General features: G+C 40.6%; 1 protein-coding gene across 1 annotated transcript in view; it reads left to right on the top strand.

Moving 5' to 3' along the window:
- Positions 1-18983, top strand: part of pkd1l1 (polycystin 1 like 1, transient receptor potential channel interacting) — a 98413-nt gene that overhangs the window by 57210 nt on the left and 22220 nt on the right. The window contains exons 32-41 of the mRNA XM_078422438.1: positions 1652-1755; positions 2666-2861; positions 4541-4679; positions 4788-4872; positions 7112-7282; positions 9627-9745; positions 9914-10024; positions 12007-12130; positions 15029-15112; positions 17851-18026. Coding sequence (XP_078278564.1) covers positions 1652-1755; positions 2666-2861; positions 4541-4679; positions 4788-4872; positions 7112-7282; positions 9627-9745; positions 9914-10024; positions 12007-12130; positions 15029-15112; positions 17851-18026 — 1309 coding nt within the window. The remainder of the gene's footprint in view (positions 1-1651; positions 1756-2665; positions 2862-4540; positions 4680-4787; positions 4873-7111; positions 7283-9626; positions 9746-9913; positions 10025-12006; positions 12131-15028; positions 15113-17850; positions 18027-18983) is intronic.

The raw sequence follows: 18983 nt of genomic DNA, 5'->3' as shown, positions 1-18983 counted from the left end.
CAGTCTTTGCTTTGAATGGATAGCACACAAACAAAAGTTTTTCACTGTACTTTGGTACACGTGACAATAATGAATTAAACTAAACTAAACGGCCTCTTTTAAACTTTGCCCCCTCACTTTAAAGCTATGCCCTTTGATCTTTGATATCTTCACCCTGGGAAAAAGGTTGCGACCGTCTACCCTTTCTTGGCCTGATCACCTAATTTCTCCAATCTGTTGCCAAACCAAATGGCACAGCGCTGGTTGATTCTAACACACAAACTGTGGGGATTAAAGTAAGGAGCCTGAGGAAGGGCTGTAGCCCTGGAAGATCGTGTCAGGGAGGACAACACAGTCCAGTCTATGTATTCTTCCATTTTGCAAATCTTTGCACCCACTCAGCTTGATCCTATGAGCTGGAAAAAAAGCAGATGAGGTCGATATTCTTTCTAAGTCTAGAGTGATTGGGCAACTTCCATAATGCAGCTGTGAGTAGCAAGCTATGTGATGTGATGTGATGTGGCAGAGATCTGAAGAGGCAGCCTGAAATGATCCTGAGGATAGGAAGCTAAGTATAACCGTGACCCTGTAAACATTGTATTCTGTAAACACCATATAAAACAAACAAACAAACAATGCAAACATGTTATTCCAACGTCTTTCAAAGTACTTGTTTTTATAAAGATGGGAAGCAGCAGACAGCAATTTATCCCCAGATTCCTATTTTGTCCTGAACTTGATGCAATCTTTTGGCATTGTCCAGAGTTGGAAGAAAGTAAAAGGATACCTGAACCACTCACTTCACCGTTTCCTATGTTTGCACTCCAGCATCTAATCCATATGATCCATATTAAACCTGGGAGGTGGGATGTGTTATAGAGTCAGAGAGTCATTGGGTCATACAGCATGGAATCAGGCCCTTCGGCCCAGCTTACCCATGTCAATGCAAGCGTCCCATCTACACTAGCCCCACTTGTCCATCTTTGGTCCATATCTCTCTAAACCTTTCCTATCCACATACCTGTCTGGGAGGATGGCCTTGATGCCACCAGGGAAAGGCCTCAGTAAGCAGTCATTCACGATGTGTGGGATGGTCTGGTCTGGATATGCTTGCGAATGCGGATATCCAGACCAGACCATCCCACACATCGTGAATGTCTGCTCACTGAGGCTTTTCCCTGGTGGCATCAAGGCTATCCACCCAGCAACTGATGCTGCCCTGGCCTGGATGTCTACCCTTGACCTACAACTTTAGGTTGTGCACGCCATACGCAAGAAAGAAAGAGGAGAACCTGTCCATAGACACAAATAGCTGGAGTAACTCAGCGGGACAGGCAGCATCTCTGGAGAGAAGGAATGGGTGAACTGAAGAAGGGTCTCGACCCGAAACATCACCCATTCCTTCTCTCCAGAGATGCTGCCTGTCCCGCTGAGTTACTCCAGCTTTTTGTTTCTACCTTTGGTTTAAACCAGCATTTGCAGTTCCTTCCACATGTTTTGGACAAGCCCAACCTCTCTCTTTTACTCAGGCCCTCAGATCCTGGGAACAAGGAATTGAAAATGAATGATATGAAACACTGTACAATGCATGAATTAAAAGATTAACACTATGTCATCAAACAAATGCTTTTGGACAGTTTAATAATCTTCTGTTGCTGTGATGCACCTTCAGCTCATCGCGATGCTCTGCTATTCTCAGACAGCACATTTGAATCCTTTCTGTCCTGGCAGAATCTGCAACAGTGGGCACAGGAAGCATGGAGGAAAAAATATGAGGTGAGAATTAAGTTGCATTAAGATGAACCCAGTCAGATAAGATAATTGAATTTGTATTATTATAGTGAATTTCATTTTGTCAAATGTCTCAAATTGTTTCACAGAAGCATTTGCAAACAAAATCTGTTACTAAGCCACAGAAGAAGCAAGTGGGCCAGAATGTCTGATCACAGCAAGCTGGCCATGCCCTCAATCCTCACACCTACTATATTCACATTTAACGTCAGAACTCTTGTCCTCGTTGCCAAATCTGGCACACCGCATAAATGCACAAGAAGATAAGAAATAGAAGCGGGTGTTGGTTATTCGCCTCAGCTGACTGCTCAGCTATTCAGTACGATCTTTCACTTTCACGCTATTTTTATGAGGTGTTGCCATGTCCCTAGATTTGCTTAATATTCAAACATTTACATATCCCTCAGGTAAAAACCTATTAAAAATTAATTCAAAAACAAAATAATTTTAATGACTTTGTAAAAATTAAAACACTGAGAAATAATTGCAATCATTTAAGGAATATATTAATTAAGTACATTGTAGATTGCACTATATATATTTCAGATCCTTGTGTATTTGTTGAGGGATCCTCGGTAGTTCATCCCTCCACAAGACTCCATAAGAAGCATCTTCACACATATGTGTGATAATTGTGCCAGTATAATGTAAGCAAAAGTTAAGTCAGGAAGAGTTAGAGTAGGTTTAGAATGGATACCCTGAGTTTAGGACCTGGGTGGCTGAAGAAATGACTGTCAGATAGATTAATAAAAATAAATGTTAAGGTAATAAAAATCAAAAATACACAAGGATGGAGGTTACAAACATAGGCAAGGGAGAGGCTAAATGGGATCTGAAAATAAAGACAAGAATAATTCAATTAATTCACTGTAGCCTGGTGTTTGCCTTTCATTAGCGTGGTATGGTGGACTCTCAAGCTTCCAGCATTCACTCGGAACACTACAGTGATGCAAACAACAAGAAGGGAGGACCTTGCTCATCTGAAGGCAGCTCCAGTGGATTTGAGGATTGCAGTTCAAGGGAAAATGTCAAGCCAACGCCAAAGATCTCCAAACATAGCTCCAGTGACCTACGATCAGATTATTCATCAGGTGAAAATAAGTTACGGGTTTTCATTGAACATTTAGCATTTCATAAGGAAGTAGACACAGACTAATAATATTGCAATAAAATAGTACTGCTTAGAAATGACTGTAATAATCACACTGCAGTAATTCATTTTCACTTGTTAAATTAGCATTGATCTTTATTCAAACATGCATTCCATGTGTCGAGTTTTATTTTGAAACTGTTGCATTATCCTCTGCTCCAGATACATTCCTGTCATGTAGAGTATTAGCTTAAAGGGCCTGTCCCACTTTAGGCGATTTTAAGGCGATTGCCGGCGACTAGGCTGTTGTCGACAGTTCGCCGGGTGTCGCGGGCATGATCGTGAGGAGTCTTCCAAGAATCGTAGTGGATCTCAGCGTGTCGCTGAGAAATCATCCGGAGTGAAATTTCTCGGCGACAGCTGGCTTGTCGGCAGGTATCGTTGCTTATTGCGGGCGCTGTCGCCTGCTGTCCCCTGGTTTGCTAGGTTCTCTTAAGATACATTTAGAAGCACATATTATTAAAATAAGTAAAGTCATTTAAAAATACCATAAAATGCTTGTGTTTAACCAATTTATTTACCGTCAGGACATTTGTCAGGTAGATTGGAGGCGACAGTTTGACGGTCAGGTAAGCGTGGGAATTTTCGCGATGTTTATGGCCATCAGCCATTACATTTAAAGTGGGCTCCCAACCCAGATATGCAACCCAGAAACCAGATATGCATCTCCCGTACATTTTCAAAGAATGCCCACACACTTTTCACAAAAATCCATTTAACCACTTTTTAATTTTTTTTTAATACTGGAAGTAAATCCAGTTTATTCCTTGTTACGGTGAAGCTTGTTTTTTAAGTAACCCATACAAGGTGTTATAGTTCAAAACTCTCAAGTACTTACCAACTTGTCAGTGATTTCAGCGAAAATCAGGACGTCGGAGAAGCATTGACAGCATGGGAATTTCGCGATGTTTCCCAAGACGCTGTAATCTCAACTTGAGTCGGCATTGTCGTAGTCATTGTCGTCGGGTTAAAGAAAAGTTCGGTGATCAGCTACGACTTTGACAGTCGCTGGCAGTCGCCTTAAAATCGCCTAAAGTGGGACAGGCCCTTTAAGAGAGTTGCAGACAAATTGCATTTCTCCCAGCCAATCCTGAATTCTTCTTCTTAGTTAATTGCGAGCAGCGTGCAATCTCTGTTTTGTTTTTGGCTGCCCATTGGAAAATTCCAACATTAGCACAAATGATTAGAGGAGAAGAGGAACTCATCAATAAGACTTCACAACTCATGTGAAATACCACAGCAAAACAAGGAAGAGCTGCTGGGGGAAACTGGTGTCTAGCAGCTGTGGAGGGACATGGACGGTCAATATTTTGGGTCCTGATCCTTCATTTCGAACATTCAGAGAGGGGAGGAGGGCGAGTTTGGAGTGAGTGAGGGGAATGAAGAAGTCAAGGCAATTAGAAATGAAAAAGTCAAGAGAGGATAAAAGGCGGGTGTCCAAGAGGAAGAGGAGTGTTGGAGGTGTGAGAAAGAGTCATCAGTAGAGGGTGGGAACTCCTTGCCAAGGCACGGGGACATATGTGTCGCTGTGAAATTCAATGATGAGCCTAAATTAATAATCGGGAAACTAAATTAAGGAAATGTTTCTTTAAAATCTTTTTTGTTTGTTAATTTCTCTAGAACACAGCAGCTTGTTTGAACAACCTGTGGTGAATAGAGCCAGCCACTTCCTGCCATCTTGGTGCAGTTATCTGGCATGGGTCATCTGCCTTTTGATGACCTTGGTGTTTATGTTGATAACAAGTCTGTTGGGATTGCGGTAAGGAGGATCAGTTGCTGCATTGCCACGTGTTTATTTTAATCAGAATTTTGATTTTTCTAAATTGTAAGCACAAAATATTCACGCAATCTCTCTTACTGATTACAGGTTTGGACCAACCAAGTGTATATTGTGGTTACATTCGTTGTTTTTCTCTCTCCTGTACTGCATCTTTGTCATCCAGCCCATTGCAGTAAGTTATCAGGATTTAAAATGCATTTGTTTAGTTTAGTTCATTATGGTCACGTGTACCGAGGTAGAGTGAAAAGCTTTTTGTTGCATGCTATCCAGTCAGTGATAAGACTATACATGATTACAATTAAGCTGCCCACAGTGTACAAATGCAGGATAAAGGGTATAACATTTAGTGCAAGGTAAAGTCCGATTAAAGATAGTTGGGATCTGCTTCACTTAGGGTCTTCAATGGAGACTTGTAAGCCGCCAGTCCATTTATGTGGTTTCTTTTATCAGCCATGATTGCATCCTTTTAATATCAGTTCCCCAGCATTAGGTAGCATAACAATGGTCACCAAGGTAAAGGCTCCAGTTTAGCTGTAATCATCTATTTCACTATAACATGAAGAGAGTGCACTGCTTTTAATTATGACTCACTCAATATCTTTCACATACATTTGGTTACTAAATGGTTACATGCCATTTGGTTATTAAGCCCCTTCAAATATTGAACTAGTTCATAGCTTGTCTGTATTTACCAGTCACAGAGTCAAGGAACTATGTAGCATGAAAACAAATCCTTCAGCTCAACTCATCCCAGCCCACCAGGTTGCCTAACCCAGCTCGTCCCACTTGCCTGTGCCTGGCCAATATCCCTTCAAACTTTTCCTGTCCACATCCCTGCCCAAGTTTCTTTTTTATTGCCATAACTGTACCCACCTCTCGCATTTCATCTGGCAACTTATTATAAATACACAACCCACTGCACGAAAAAGGAGCAGGTCAGGTCTCTTAAATCTTTCTCCTCTCACACAAAGTCTATGCCCACTATTTTTAGATTCCTCTACCCTGGGATAAAGAGTGTGGCTATTCATCTTATCTATGCCCCTCATAATTTTATAAACCTCATTCAAGTCATCTCTCAGTCGTATATGCTCCAGGGAGAAAAGACAAAAAGCCTACCGAGCCACTCCTGATAACTCAGACCATCCATAACTGGCAACATTTTTGTAAATCTGTTTTGCACCCTTTCCAGATTAATGACATACTCCTGAAAGCAGGATGGTCAAGTGTGGCCATATCAACGACTTCTACAGCTGTAACGCAACATCCCAACTCCTTATTCAATACCCTGACTGATGAAGGAAAGCGTGCCAATGCTTTCTTCATCACCTTTTCGACCTGTGTCGCAACTTTCATGCAACTATATACCATCACACTTATCTGACTTAAACTCCGTCTGCAATTCCTCGGTCCATTGGAGCAGTTGGTCATGAACCCATTGTAATCTTGGATAATCTACTTCACTGTCCATGAGAACACGAATTATAGTATCATCCAGAAGCTTATCAACCATGCACCCTAGATTCATATCCAAATGGTTACTATGAAATAATAACAGTGGACGCAGCACCAATCCCTGTGGCACACAACTTGTTACAGGCCTCTAGTCTGAAAAATAGTCCTCTACCACCCACTGCTTCCTACATTGAAGGCAATTTTGTATTCAATTGGCTATCGTGCTCTGAATCCCATGCGATCTCATCTTCCAGAGCAGCCCATCATGCAGTACTTTTCAAAGGCCTCGCTAAAGTCTGTATAGACATTATCTACTGCACTACCCTCATTACTCTTCTTCAAAATACTCTCTTCAAAATACTCATCTCTTCAGTTTGGTGAGGCACCATTTCCCACACGCAAAGCCATGCTCACTATCCCTAATCGGTCCTTGCTTTTCCAAATGCATGTAGATCCTATCCTTCAAAATCCCTTCCAATTACCCACCACTGATATTTGGCCTGTGATTCTGCAGTTCCCAAGCTTTTCCTTGCAGCCTTTGTAAAATAGTGGAACAACAGTTATATTGATTCACATTCCTTGAATTGTCCACTAATTTAAATGAAACAGTGTCAATTACGTGACAAAGTGAATCGATGTACACCTTGAAATCAAAGAAGACTGTGCAGGCTTGGTCTTCTCAGTCGTGAAGATAACTCACAAAAGATTTATCCCTTATCCATTATTTTTAATCTATATACAGGAAAAAATACTAACAGAAAGAAAGCATTTATTTCCAAGTTGAAATTTGTACATGAGTAATTAGCTACATCTAGTGGCAGGAATGCAATAAAGTGCTTATTATTCATTCATATATCCGGCAAGCCAAAACACATCTTAGAATCAGTTTTACGTTGAAATTCACCGGTTTTGGTCCAATTCCCACACTGTTCAAATTCACCCTTCAAATTCCCTTCCAGATTTTTTGTACAGCAGCTGTAGTTGCACTGAAAAACAAGGATTGCAGTGACTTTTGCTTCAACTTTATTGATTCAAATGCTTCATCAGATGTCTGCAAGCAATGGAATTCTGAGAGCTATCCCATTGATACCCATTATAATCCATACTCTGCCCCAATGGATCTTGACAGGGTAAAATAAATCTCTTTACTCACAAAATATTTTACATAATTTCGTTATATGTTGCCTTTGTTACAATTAATATTAATCTGTAAAAACAAGGAACTTAGGTTTACAAAAAAAAGGCACACAGCCCTGGAGTAACTCAGCATGTCAGGCAGCATCACTGGAGAACATGGATTGGTGACATTTCAGGTGAGGATTCTTCTTCAAACCCTGTCTGAAGAAGCAAAACATCATCTATCCATATTTGAACCAAAACATCATCTATCCAAAACATCATCTATCCATGTTCTCAGGGGATGCTGCCTGACCCACTGAGTTATTCCAGGGCTTTGTGTCTTTTTTAATGAATACTAGTCTGTTTCATAGCATTAAGATTTTGGAAATGTATCTCCTGATCATTCAGTGATGGCTTTTGCTGGAACGGGCGATAAATGATTTTTGGGTAAAGATTGGAATAAGCTTTGGTATTGTGGTGAGTAGCCAGCAGCATTGACTTCCATGATTCCCATATAAAAAGCATTTGGAGGGATGCTATTCCCATGAAACAATCACATGTGAGGAGAACAGAAAATACAGTAATTTGCTAATCTCCCATGGTGCCGCAGTTTACTGATTCATTGAGAACTTTGCGTGATTGTTGGTATGATGAGAGAAGCTAAAAGATAACAAGACTTAAACAAACCTCTCCAGACTTTAAGAGTTAGTCCAGCTGACTGCTTTCTTCTTGGAGTCGTTTTGCATCCTTTATTTTTGATTTCTGTTTAAGATTGTGTCTCGGGAGATTCATATTTTCCTGTGCCACTGCAAAAGAATTTCTATAATAATTAAACAATTTCCTAAGATGGTTGGTGAGATAAATAGAAGAGTTAGGTGTTGTTGAGACTTCAATATTTAAGTTTTGAAGAAAAAAACAAACAGCACATCATATGCACCACATTGTCATCTTGAGTGCATCAATATGCTCCAAGTTTACATCATTACAAATTGCATTGCCTCAGGTTTTGGAATCGTATTAGAAAAAGTCTATCCCCCCTTTCAATCATGGCTGATCTTTCTTTCCCCTCTCAACCCCATTCTCCTGCCTTCTCCCCATAATTCCTTACACCCTTACTGATCAAGTATCTGTCAATCTCCATTCAGAAATCGTTAGAAATAGTTAGGGATCCTTGACGGCCACATTCAGGAATAGTGAAACAAATTTGAGTCCAGATGTTTTTCATATTCAGTCTTCCTCTGGGCTTGCCTCAAAATTGGAGTTCACCCATTTAGGTGCATTATACAGCCTCTGTGTGCAGTACTAGTGCACACTGAGGTGACATGCAATAAGATAGGCAAACCCCAGTTTTTAAAAAGGCATTTGGGTGTTTTTCCTTCTTACTCACGTGTTGAAAATTTACCTGAGAGGTCACCCTCAGCAGCTGGTTATAGAAAATGCAGTAGCTGCTTTGCAGCTATGAAGCATAGCAAGGCAGTCAGAAATTAAAAGAACCCTCTCCAAGGCAGCCAGGAAGCAGCTGCACGAAAGACTCCCACAGAAGTGAGGAAAAACATAAGGAAGATGGGCTTATTTTGGGACATCCTACAATACCATAAGAGAAGTGCTGAGCAGAATAACCAAGGGTAACCTGCAGAGAGAAACACATTGATGGAACATTGCTAGCCCTTTAATTCACTTTTACATGGAACAAAGGACAGTACAAGAGAGGAACAGGCCCTTTGGCCCACAATGTCTATGCCAGACATGATGTAAAGACTAACTCGTATCTGCCTGCACATAATCCATATCCCTCCACTCCCTGCATATCCATTTGCCTACCCAAAAGCTGCTTAAAAGCCACTAATATATCTGCCTACATCACCACCATGGCAGTGCATTCCAGGCACTCATCACCCTCTGCATAAAAAACTTTACTTGTTAATCTATTGTGGGAGTATCCCCTGGTTTTGCCGTGAATTATAAAAGTGGGGTACAAATTGCATCTGTAGCACTCAATTTCAATCGGTAAATGTGGAAATGGATGCTGGGCATTGGATATCATCACTGAATGTGTGTTTGATGTCAGAGACATTGGGCATTGCATCATGAACAGCCCTGGATAATTTCCCGATGGTCACCGTTTGACCCGGATAATTTCTCGATGGTCACCGTTTGGTCACCTGGAAAATATCTGTCATGTGCAAAATGACTTTTATGTGCAATTTACTCATTTTTAATCAGGTGTGTCATTTTGCTTAATTGCAAATAGAAAAATGATATTGTTACTGGAAAAGCAAATATAATATAAGAAGTCAGCTTGAAATTTCCATTTACGATTGAATAAATGTTTGTTTCTATATTTCCGCTGATCAGATTGTGGCCGCACGTCAAAGGGCTCGATATTTACGATTAGCTCGACCTCCAACTCCAGCACAGCTGAAAGAAGCCAAAGACCGTATGAGAAAAGAAAACCTCATTCAGCAGACATTACAGTATTTAATCATTTGCTTTTAAAAAAAATATTGTCCTATTTATGAAACTTTTAATTGCTTAGCTGTGCATAATGAATTCTTCCTTTTCCTTCTCACTAATCATTCTGCTTTCCTTGTATGTTCACAGCGTTACTCTTTCTTAACGTGTCATTATTTTCCCTGTTGCAGAGAATTTGTGCTTTACATTGTTATGCTGATACTACTGCTGTTGATAACATTTGGTAAATTTTCCAAAGATGAATATCGCCTCAATCAAGCCATCCGCATGGAGTTTACAAGGTATGCTGTATCAGTTTGCTTTTGCAGCTGTCATTCAAGTGCTTTAGAGCAAGTGAAGCCAAAAGAAAGTAGGATTTCTGTCTAAACTAAAATAAAGATACAACATGTGCTAAAATCTGAATGGAACAGAAATGGCAAGAACATCAGAAACTCAGTAGGCAGATACAGGGTGGCACAGTGGTGTTGTGGCAGAGTTGCTGCCATGCAGTGCTAGAGACCCGGGTTCGATCCTGACTACGGGTGTTGTCTGTACGGAGTTTATACATTCTCCCTGTGACTGCTTGGGTTTTCTCCGTGTTCTCCAGTTTTCTCCCACACTCCAAAAACGTACAGGTTTGTGGGTTAATTGGGTTCAGTAAAATTGTTTACATACTGTATCTCTAAACTGAACTCCGTCAGTGAAGAAAGAAACAGAGTTGGCATTCAGGGCTGATGACCTTTTGAAAGGATATATTCAGACCTGCTGTTTTTATGGCAATCTAATCCTTTCCAATGCTCATTCATAAATTAATACATGTATTAAATTTAGCTGCATGACTTTCTATGGAATGAGTCCAGTATCAAAGCTACTGCGATGTTTTATCGACGTGCTACAGTATCCTAATCATGATTGGTCCATTTTCATTTCTTCAAACTAGTATATTCTTCTGTGTCAAATGAATAAAAACATAGAAGAGCCATAAATCTGAAGTAAACAGGGATGATGTGATAAGTAAGGATTGGCATTTATATATTATCTCATCATTTCTCTTATGGAGAATGACTGAATTGAAATTAGAATGCAAGATGTCAAGAGGGAAAAATAGGAAGCACTTTGGATATTGGCAAGGTCCACACAAAAATGATGACGAAAAAATAATTAGGTTAATTAAAACAATTTTTTTTACATGTTTCAGTAGGTCTCATGCATGCTGATAACATTTTAATTGAACTTTGTTTAAAACATTTGAATCAATGATACAATTGTTCAATGGTTTCTTTATTATCACTTGTATCAAGGCACAATGATATCCTGTGTTTGTATTTAGATCAGCAAGACTATCACAATACATAAGCATAATCCCCCGGTTAGTCTTACAGTGCAGTTTATTTCAGTAATGCATCATTGAAAATGTACCTAGCACAGAGTGAAATGTGTTAACTAATTCTGGTCATTTTTGCTCATTCAAAAATTTTACCAAGCACTTCCCTGTGTGAGTTGTGCTTGTGTTGCTAGTTAAATTAGACCACATTGTCTGAGGAGAATTGTCTAAGGAGAATTGTCTGAGGACCTTGTTACAGAGACCTAGTGTCATCTAAGTGAATGAGCAAAGGGATTTATCCAAGACAGGCCATTGTGTATCTTAGAACGGAACCAAAAGCTGATGATATTCCCATCCACGTGCTGTCCTAGCTCTCCTGTGGGGTGCACATTTGCAAGCTAAGGGAAATGCTGCCCATAGAGTCAAGGCAAGATTCTATGTAGCATCTTGTAAATATTCCATACTCCAAACATGGATATTTAAATTAATGAATGATCTGCCAAAATGGGAAATGCACAGTGTTGAACTTCTTGAGTGTTGTTGCACCTGCACTCATCTGGACAAGTGGAGAAAATTCCACCACACTCCTCACTTGTAGCTTTTGAATGATAGTAGGTCTCTCGGCTTTGAGATGATAACCACTAACAGATTACTCTGCCTTAATTGATTTAGAAAATTGACTGTTTTCATGGAGGAGATATTTCAGTTCAGTTTATTGTCACGTGTGACAGGTACAGTGAAACATTTTGTTGCATGCTAACCAGTCAGCAGAACGACAATACATGATTACAATTTAAGCCATTTACATTGTGCAGATAGATGATAAGGGAAAATGTTTAGTGCAAGGTAAAGCCAGCAAAGTCTGATCAAAGATAGTAAGAATAGATTGGAAAATATAACTCTGAAACATTATTTTTACTTGACATTTTATTTCACACATGAAATTGTTCTAATATTTAGGAATGTGAAAAATCCTTTCATAAACATAAAATCAGCTGACGATTGGTGGAATTGGAGCTTTACTACCTTGTTAGATGGGCTATACTGGGACACATGGTACAACAAAGCTGCAGCCAAGAACCAGGTAAATGTGAACCCATTATCACCAATGTTTTCCAGAGTAGATTCTATACATTATTACACTGCATCTGTAAATTATTTCATTGAACGGTTAGATGTTTATTATTTTCTTTTCAAGAAAGAGACATAAATACAACAAATTCCTTTGTTTGGACGGACAATTTATTAATGATATTGAACACTGTGATTTTATGGGTGTTTGTTAAATATTTATTCATTGGCCCTTACAAAAAATTATCTGGTTATGCTCCTGCTGTAAATAAATTGTAAACCAAAAATATTGATATTTTAAACATAATCTTCAGTAAGGCAAAAAATGATCACAGATGTCCCCTTTTATGGGCTGATTAATATGTCTTCTCCCTAGATCTACATCCCTAAATTCCCTTGTTATCTATCACTGAACCCTCTTCCTGTTTTGTTTCTGTCGCAGATGGGAATGAACAATTTGAGAGATACAGCATGGAAACAAGCCCTTTGGGCCACCAAGTCCATACAGACCATTGATCACCTACATACTAGTTCCATATTATCCCTCTTTCACATCCCACACACTGGGGGGCAATTTAAAGAAGTCAGTTAACCTACAAGCCTGCACGTCTTTGGCATGTTTGAGGAAACCGGAGCATCCGGTAGAAACCCACTCGGTCAAAATCGTACAAACGTACAAAGTCCACACAGATTTCACCCGTACTCAGGATCAAACCCAGGACTCTGGTATTGTGATGCAGCAGCTCTACCGCCACACCAATGTGCTGAGACTTGGGTGATTCGTCCATGCTCCCCTTATATATTTGCATTGTCAATCCACCATCAACCCCACAGTTTATGTTTCCCACTCTATCATAGTCCACTCTCATTTCATATCATCACTATCTCTTTTGTTTAGGTTCAGGATCCTTCTCTTATCCATTATGGAGAAGAATTCTTATCATGTTATGTCAGCTCCTCTCCTGGAGACAGGCCACACAGTATTGCTAATTTCTCATTACACAGCACCCAGATCAGGATGACCTGTGCTTGAGTTGGTTGCTCAACATATTGGTGCAGAGAGCCCATCCAATATAATTCCAGAAGCTCCTTCTCCACAGTATTGATCGAACCTTGACTGGCCCAATCTACATGTAGGCTTAATTACCCGCGATTACAGTTGTATCCTTATTTCATGTATCTCTAATATCTTACTTATAACTACCCCCAACATCATCATCATTGTTTAGGGATGGCTATATAACTTTCACTAACATTTACTGCCCCATGGTATTTATTAGCTCTACCCAGACAGATTCACTTCATCCAAACTAGTATCCTTCACTGTTGCACGAATCTCCTCTTAGACAATAGACAATAGACAATAGACAATAGGTGCAGGAGTAGGCCATTCAGCCCTTCGAGCCAGCACCGCCATTCAATGCGATCAACCTAACCCCATGCCCTTCCTGAATATCCCTGGATATTGTTTCCATGAGTCCATGTGTTCATTTTGCATGACTTTGTCCTTTCCAGTACGGGGTTGGTGTAGATGGCGCTGCCTTGAACTGGTTCACTTCCTACCTCAAAAATAGGAGCTTCTCCATCAACATAGGCAACTTTTACTCTTCCCCAGTTCACCTCTCCTGCGGGGTTCCACAAGGTTCCATCCTAGGCCCGATTCTCTTCTCTATGTACATGCTTCCCCTCGGCCAAATCATTCAAAACACGGCGTTTCCTTCCACTGTTATGCTGATGACGCACAGCTTTATCTCCCCCTGAAACCAATCTAATCAGTCTCATGAACTGCCTTGAGGACATAAAATGTTGGATGGCACAGAACTTCCTACAGCTGATTGAGAGCAAGTCTGAAGTCATCCTATTTGGCTCCCCTGACTGGTAACCTATCCACCCTCGTCAAAAACCTTGGTGTGATATTTGATTCCGCCTTTAAGTTTGACAAGCAAGTAAATTCAGTGGTAAAAGCCAGTTTCTTCCAGCTTCGCACCTTATCTAAAATCAAGCCGTTCCTCCCATTCAAAGATCTGGAGAAAGTCATCCATGCCTTTATATCCTCTCGCTTGGACTACTTCAACTCCCTGTATACTGGGATCAGTCAGTCATCCCTGTCCCGCCTGCAATTGGTCCAGAATGCCACAGCAAGGCTCCTTACAGGTACCCGAAAGGGGGACCATATTACCCCTATTCTAGCCTCTCTCCACTGGCTGCCAGTACGGTTCAGAATTGATTTCAAGATTCTCTTGTTTGTCTATTGTTTGCCCCCCCATATCAAAAACCTTCTAACCCCTTACTCTACCTCCAGGTCCCTCAGGTCAGCTGACTTGGGGCTATTGGCTGTCCCGCGGGTCTAGGTTTATGCTCAGGGTTGACTGCGCTTTTGAGGTTGCAGCTTCCTAGACTGGAACAGCATCCCCCTCCCCATCAGATCTGCCCTTCCATCGGCTCTTTTAAGTCCAGGCTCAAAACATACTTCTATTCTTTAGCGTTTTGAGGCCTTCTGATGGGGCTGATTTTTGTTTTGTGCTGATCCCTTTGAACTGTTTCTTTGTGCCTGTGTGTTGTGATGTCTGTTTCTTATTGTGTTTTTAGTACCCGCTCTGATGTACAGCACTTTGGTCAACGTGGGTTGTTTTTAAATGTGCTTTTATAAATAAACTTGACTTGAACTTGACTTTCCTTTGTTACGTTGTTTCTAGGTGCAATGACTGCTGGCTGTTCACACTTCCTCAAGGGATACAGTGTTGGATTTTAATGTGATTTCTCTTATTGTTAATGTTGCTCTAATTTTCCATATGTTGTGGTCATTGGACAAATGCTCTGTCATAACTACATAAATCTAAAAAGTTTACTTTGTGAAGTGTTTATGACTTCAAAGTATGTGGCTGATTGCAGTTTCAATTACATACAATAGGCCGGTGCACTTTATGGGAAGTGCTATTTAATTGGTGCACCATCGCTGAGGAAAATCCAAGTCACAAGTGGCTCAACCTGCAATGTAAGTAGTTTATGATCCATTCACTAAACATATTAAGATTATCTGATATTTGTTTGCTCGGAAAATTCTGTAAACACTCAGCAGGTTTGATAATGCATGGAGAAAGAGAAACAGAATTAGCTATCTTTGACCTGAAGTATTATGTCTGCTTTTCAAGATTCAAGATTCAAGAGATTCAAGATAGCTTTATTTGTCATCCAAATTGGACGAAATTCAGTCACCCACAGTCCAACAATAAAAGCATTAAATAGGCATTAAAATTACACAACCCCAAAAACACACAAAAAAAGAAACATCCATCAAAGAAACATCCATCACAGTGAGTCTCCTCCAGTCCTCTCCTCACTGTGATGGAAGGCCACAATGTCTTTCCCTTCTCCTGCCGTCTTCTCCCGCAGTCAGGCTGTTGTGGTTGCAGGCCGCGCCGGACGGTCCGCAGTGGCCCGAGCCTAAGGAAAGACCATTTTCTTTCCAATGGTCCATTTTATGAGCTTCTATAATTTCAAATACTCTAGGGCATAGTTTGAAGGTGAGACGAGTAAACTCCAAAGGAGATTTATGAGGCAAGTGGTTTTACGCGGAGACTGGAAGATGTCTGGAACATACTGCCAGAGGGAGTGATGGAGGGGGGGTCCTGTGGCGGCTCCCAAGGGTCGGGCCATACTACTACCGACCCCTCGGCACGGGAATGGACCAGTCCAGGGAGGCGGTCCGGTACCATGTATATAAGGACAAGGTTTTGGGCGCGAAGCCATTCCGGCAGACTCGACCCGTCTGATAACCGAGGTATAATAAAACATAACGTCCCCAAAATACCTGGCTCCTTGCCTTTATTTCGGGCCTCTATCGACGCGCCACACAGGAGGCATTGTAGACATATGTGGAATAGGCAGGAATTGAGGGATAAAGACTATGAGCAGGCACCTATGCAGGGTAGATTGGCATTAAGGTTGACACAGACCTCATGGGCCAAAGGGCCTGTTCCTGTGCTGCACTCTTCCATTTTCTGTGCTCTGCACCCTGCATTGCCCCTTTCTCTTTCCCGTGCTCCCAACCATCCATCCCACCCTCGTATGTACCTATTTCTCTCCCTCTCTTGCCCATCTTTCTCCCACCTCCTACCCACCCCATTACCCATATCCCACCCTCTGGCTTTGTATTTCCCTCATCTTATCTGATACCTTTATGTTTCCTTTTCATCTCTCCCTTTGTCCACCCACCTGCCAATCAATCCCCTTCAATTATATCCACCCATCACTTGCCAGGCTTTATCTTGCCCCCACAACCCCCCCCCCCACATAATTTCCAGCTGTCTTCCCCTTACATCAATCACTCTGAAGAAGGGTTCCGACGTTTTTGATCCACGGTAGAGATTGCAAAGGCTTAATTAATGATCTTTCATGAATCAATAGAGTCAGGAATGGTTCCAGAGGATTGTAAAATTGCAAATATAACTCCACTGAATAGAGTGGACGTGGAAAGGATGTTTCCAGTATTGGAAGAATCTAAGACAGACCTTTAGAATGGAGATGAGGAGGAATTTATTTTGCCAGGGGGTGGTGAACCTGTGGAATTCATTGCCACAGACAGCTGTGGAGGCCAAGACATTGGGTATTTTTAAAGCAGAGATTGATAGGTTGTTGTTTAGCAAAGACTGAAAAGCTTACGGAGAGAAGGCAGGAGAATGGGGTTGAGAATGAAAAATAGATCAGCTATGATTGAATACCGCTCCTATGTCTTATGGTCTTCGGTCAAATGTCTTATTGACCCAAAACATCACCTTCCATGTTCTTGAGAGGTACTCCAGCACTTTGTGTTATGCTCAAGGTTCCTTCATCTGGAGTTCCTTGTGTCTCCATAAGCTAGTGAGTGTTGCCCGCACAGTTCACTTACTGTCCTCCTCCCCGATTTTTGTTTCTGGATGGCTATGCGAGTTGATGCTCTGTACTTCAAAAACATCCTGTTAGGCAGTGGAGATTAGGTGCCAAGTAACATCCTTAAGACCTGTTCTCAGATTCCTGTCCTTTGATATTTTGCTGCTATGAGAGACATTCAGCCTTTTTTTTAAATGTCTCTGACCATCAAAGGCACTTAAAAACAGTTCAGATAAATTTAAATAATTAAAAATATAGACTTAACTAATTCTTTAACTATATTAATTTAAATACTTTATACAACAACAAATGATGAGAACATTAAAATAATATAAACCAACTCTCTTACCTGCCCTGATATTTTTTACAGGATCAGTAATCTCATACAAGTGAGTAGGGTTGCTGTTCATATGCTAGCCCTTCCTGGTGCAAAGGTGGGAGGCTGGTTTTAAAGAGTGTCTTCTCTCTCAGGGCAATAGTAGTCAATTCACATACAGCAAGCTCCCAGAGACATCAAAATGAAACTGACCAGATAAACTGTCTTAGTAATGTTAACTGGTGGATTTTTCCTGACCAGATTCTGGGGATAGGTCTCCTGCTGTTCATTAAAATAATGCCAAAGGACCTTTTACATCCATTTGTGGGAGGAGTTGAGGCTGAAAGATTCCTTCACAGGGGTTTAAGTCCAGATTTTTGTGTCCAAATCCAGAGAGGGTTGTAAGGCTGGGAACCTGTGATTTAGAGATGAGAGGGCTAGTATCGAGCACATCTGGCAACTAAGCTGCTGACATTCTATGACTGAGTACCATTCTGCTGCTTTGATTCACTTCTTAAAAATGTGTTTGACCTGATCTCTGCTTCTAGATTCCAGAAATATTGTCGGGGCTTGTACGAGACTGTGTATCTCCACATTCCACTTTGGATCACCATCCACAGCACTCAAACTCCACAAAACCTGCAAGAAGTGATACGTTCAGTCAATGTGGCCAATTTAATTGCTACAAAGGAAAGGGAACCATTATTAGCCTTGGTAGAACATGGTAAGAGATGCAGATGCCTCTCATAATATGGGCCTAATATAGTATAATCTTAAATTTACTTGTTAAAAAGTTATCTTTCAAAAAATGATAACAAAATATTTTGAATAGCCTCTATATTGCTCATTAAATCATATGAGATGATAAAATGTGTAGACTGTGTGTTAGATGAACCTAAACAAAACACCTGAACGAGGACCGTTGTACCATTGTATTATTCATTTTATCACAGACTGTTATAATACATCCTAGTTTTTTACCTGATTTATTTTTATATGCATTTATTTGGATAAACTTTGGATTCTCCTGTACAATTTAGTTCTCTTTCCTGCTTAACAATTTTTAATTCCCACTCCATATTTAACTCTACCCATATCCATAACATTTTAATCTCCATTAAATGAGATCTGTCAGTAAGTCTGTGGGGCCATTCTCCATTCCATCTCCATCCAATTGAATTTTTATTTTTTATTAAGAGGCTTGAAGCTCATTGAGTGCTTTTCAGCCTTCACTCAATCTGTACACATATTTCCTTTCAGAGCTCGTGTCTTAGATGGTTCAAATAGCATAGACATAGAAACTAGGTGCAGGAGGAGGCCATTCAGCCCTTCGAGCCAGCACCGCCATTCATTATGATCATGGCTGATCGTCCACAATCAATAACCCGTGCCTGTCTTCTCCCCATATCTCTTGATTCCACTAGCCCCTAGAGCTCTATCTAACTCTCTCTTAAATCCATCCAGTGATTTGGCCTCCACTGCCCTCTGAGGCAGAGAATTCCACAAATTCATGACAAATTCAGACAGATTACTGTTTAACATTTTTTTTAATGTAGAATGTAAACAACTCAAACCATTCACGAAATTATAAAATGTTAGTGATGAAAATGAAATCATCATTGGTAACAGCATTAATGCCATTCAATGGCAATAATCAGAATTTCTTTGAATGATCTGCAGA

The sequence above is a fragment of the Rhinoraja longicauda genome, chromosome 2 (genome assembly GCF_053455715.1).
Source record: "Rhinoraja longicauda isolate Sanriku21f chromosome 2, sRhiLon1.1, whole genome shotgun sequence".
NCBI classification, from domain to species: Eukaryota; Metazoa; Chordata; class Chondrichthyes; order Rajiformes; family Arhynchobatidae; genus Rhinoraja; species Rhinoraja longicauda.
This window is presented reverse-complemented; position numbering and strand designations above follow the sequence as displayed.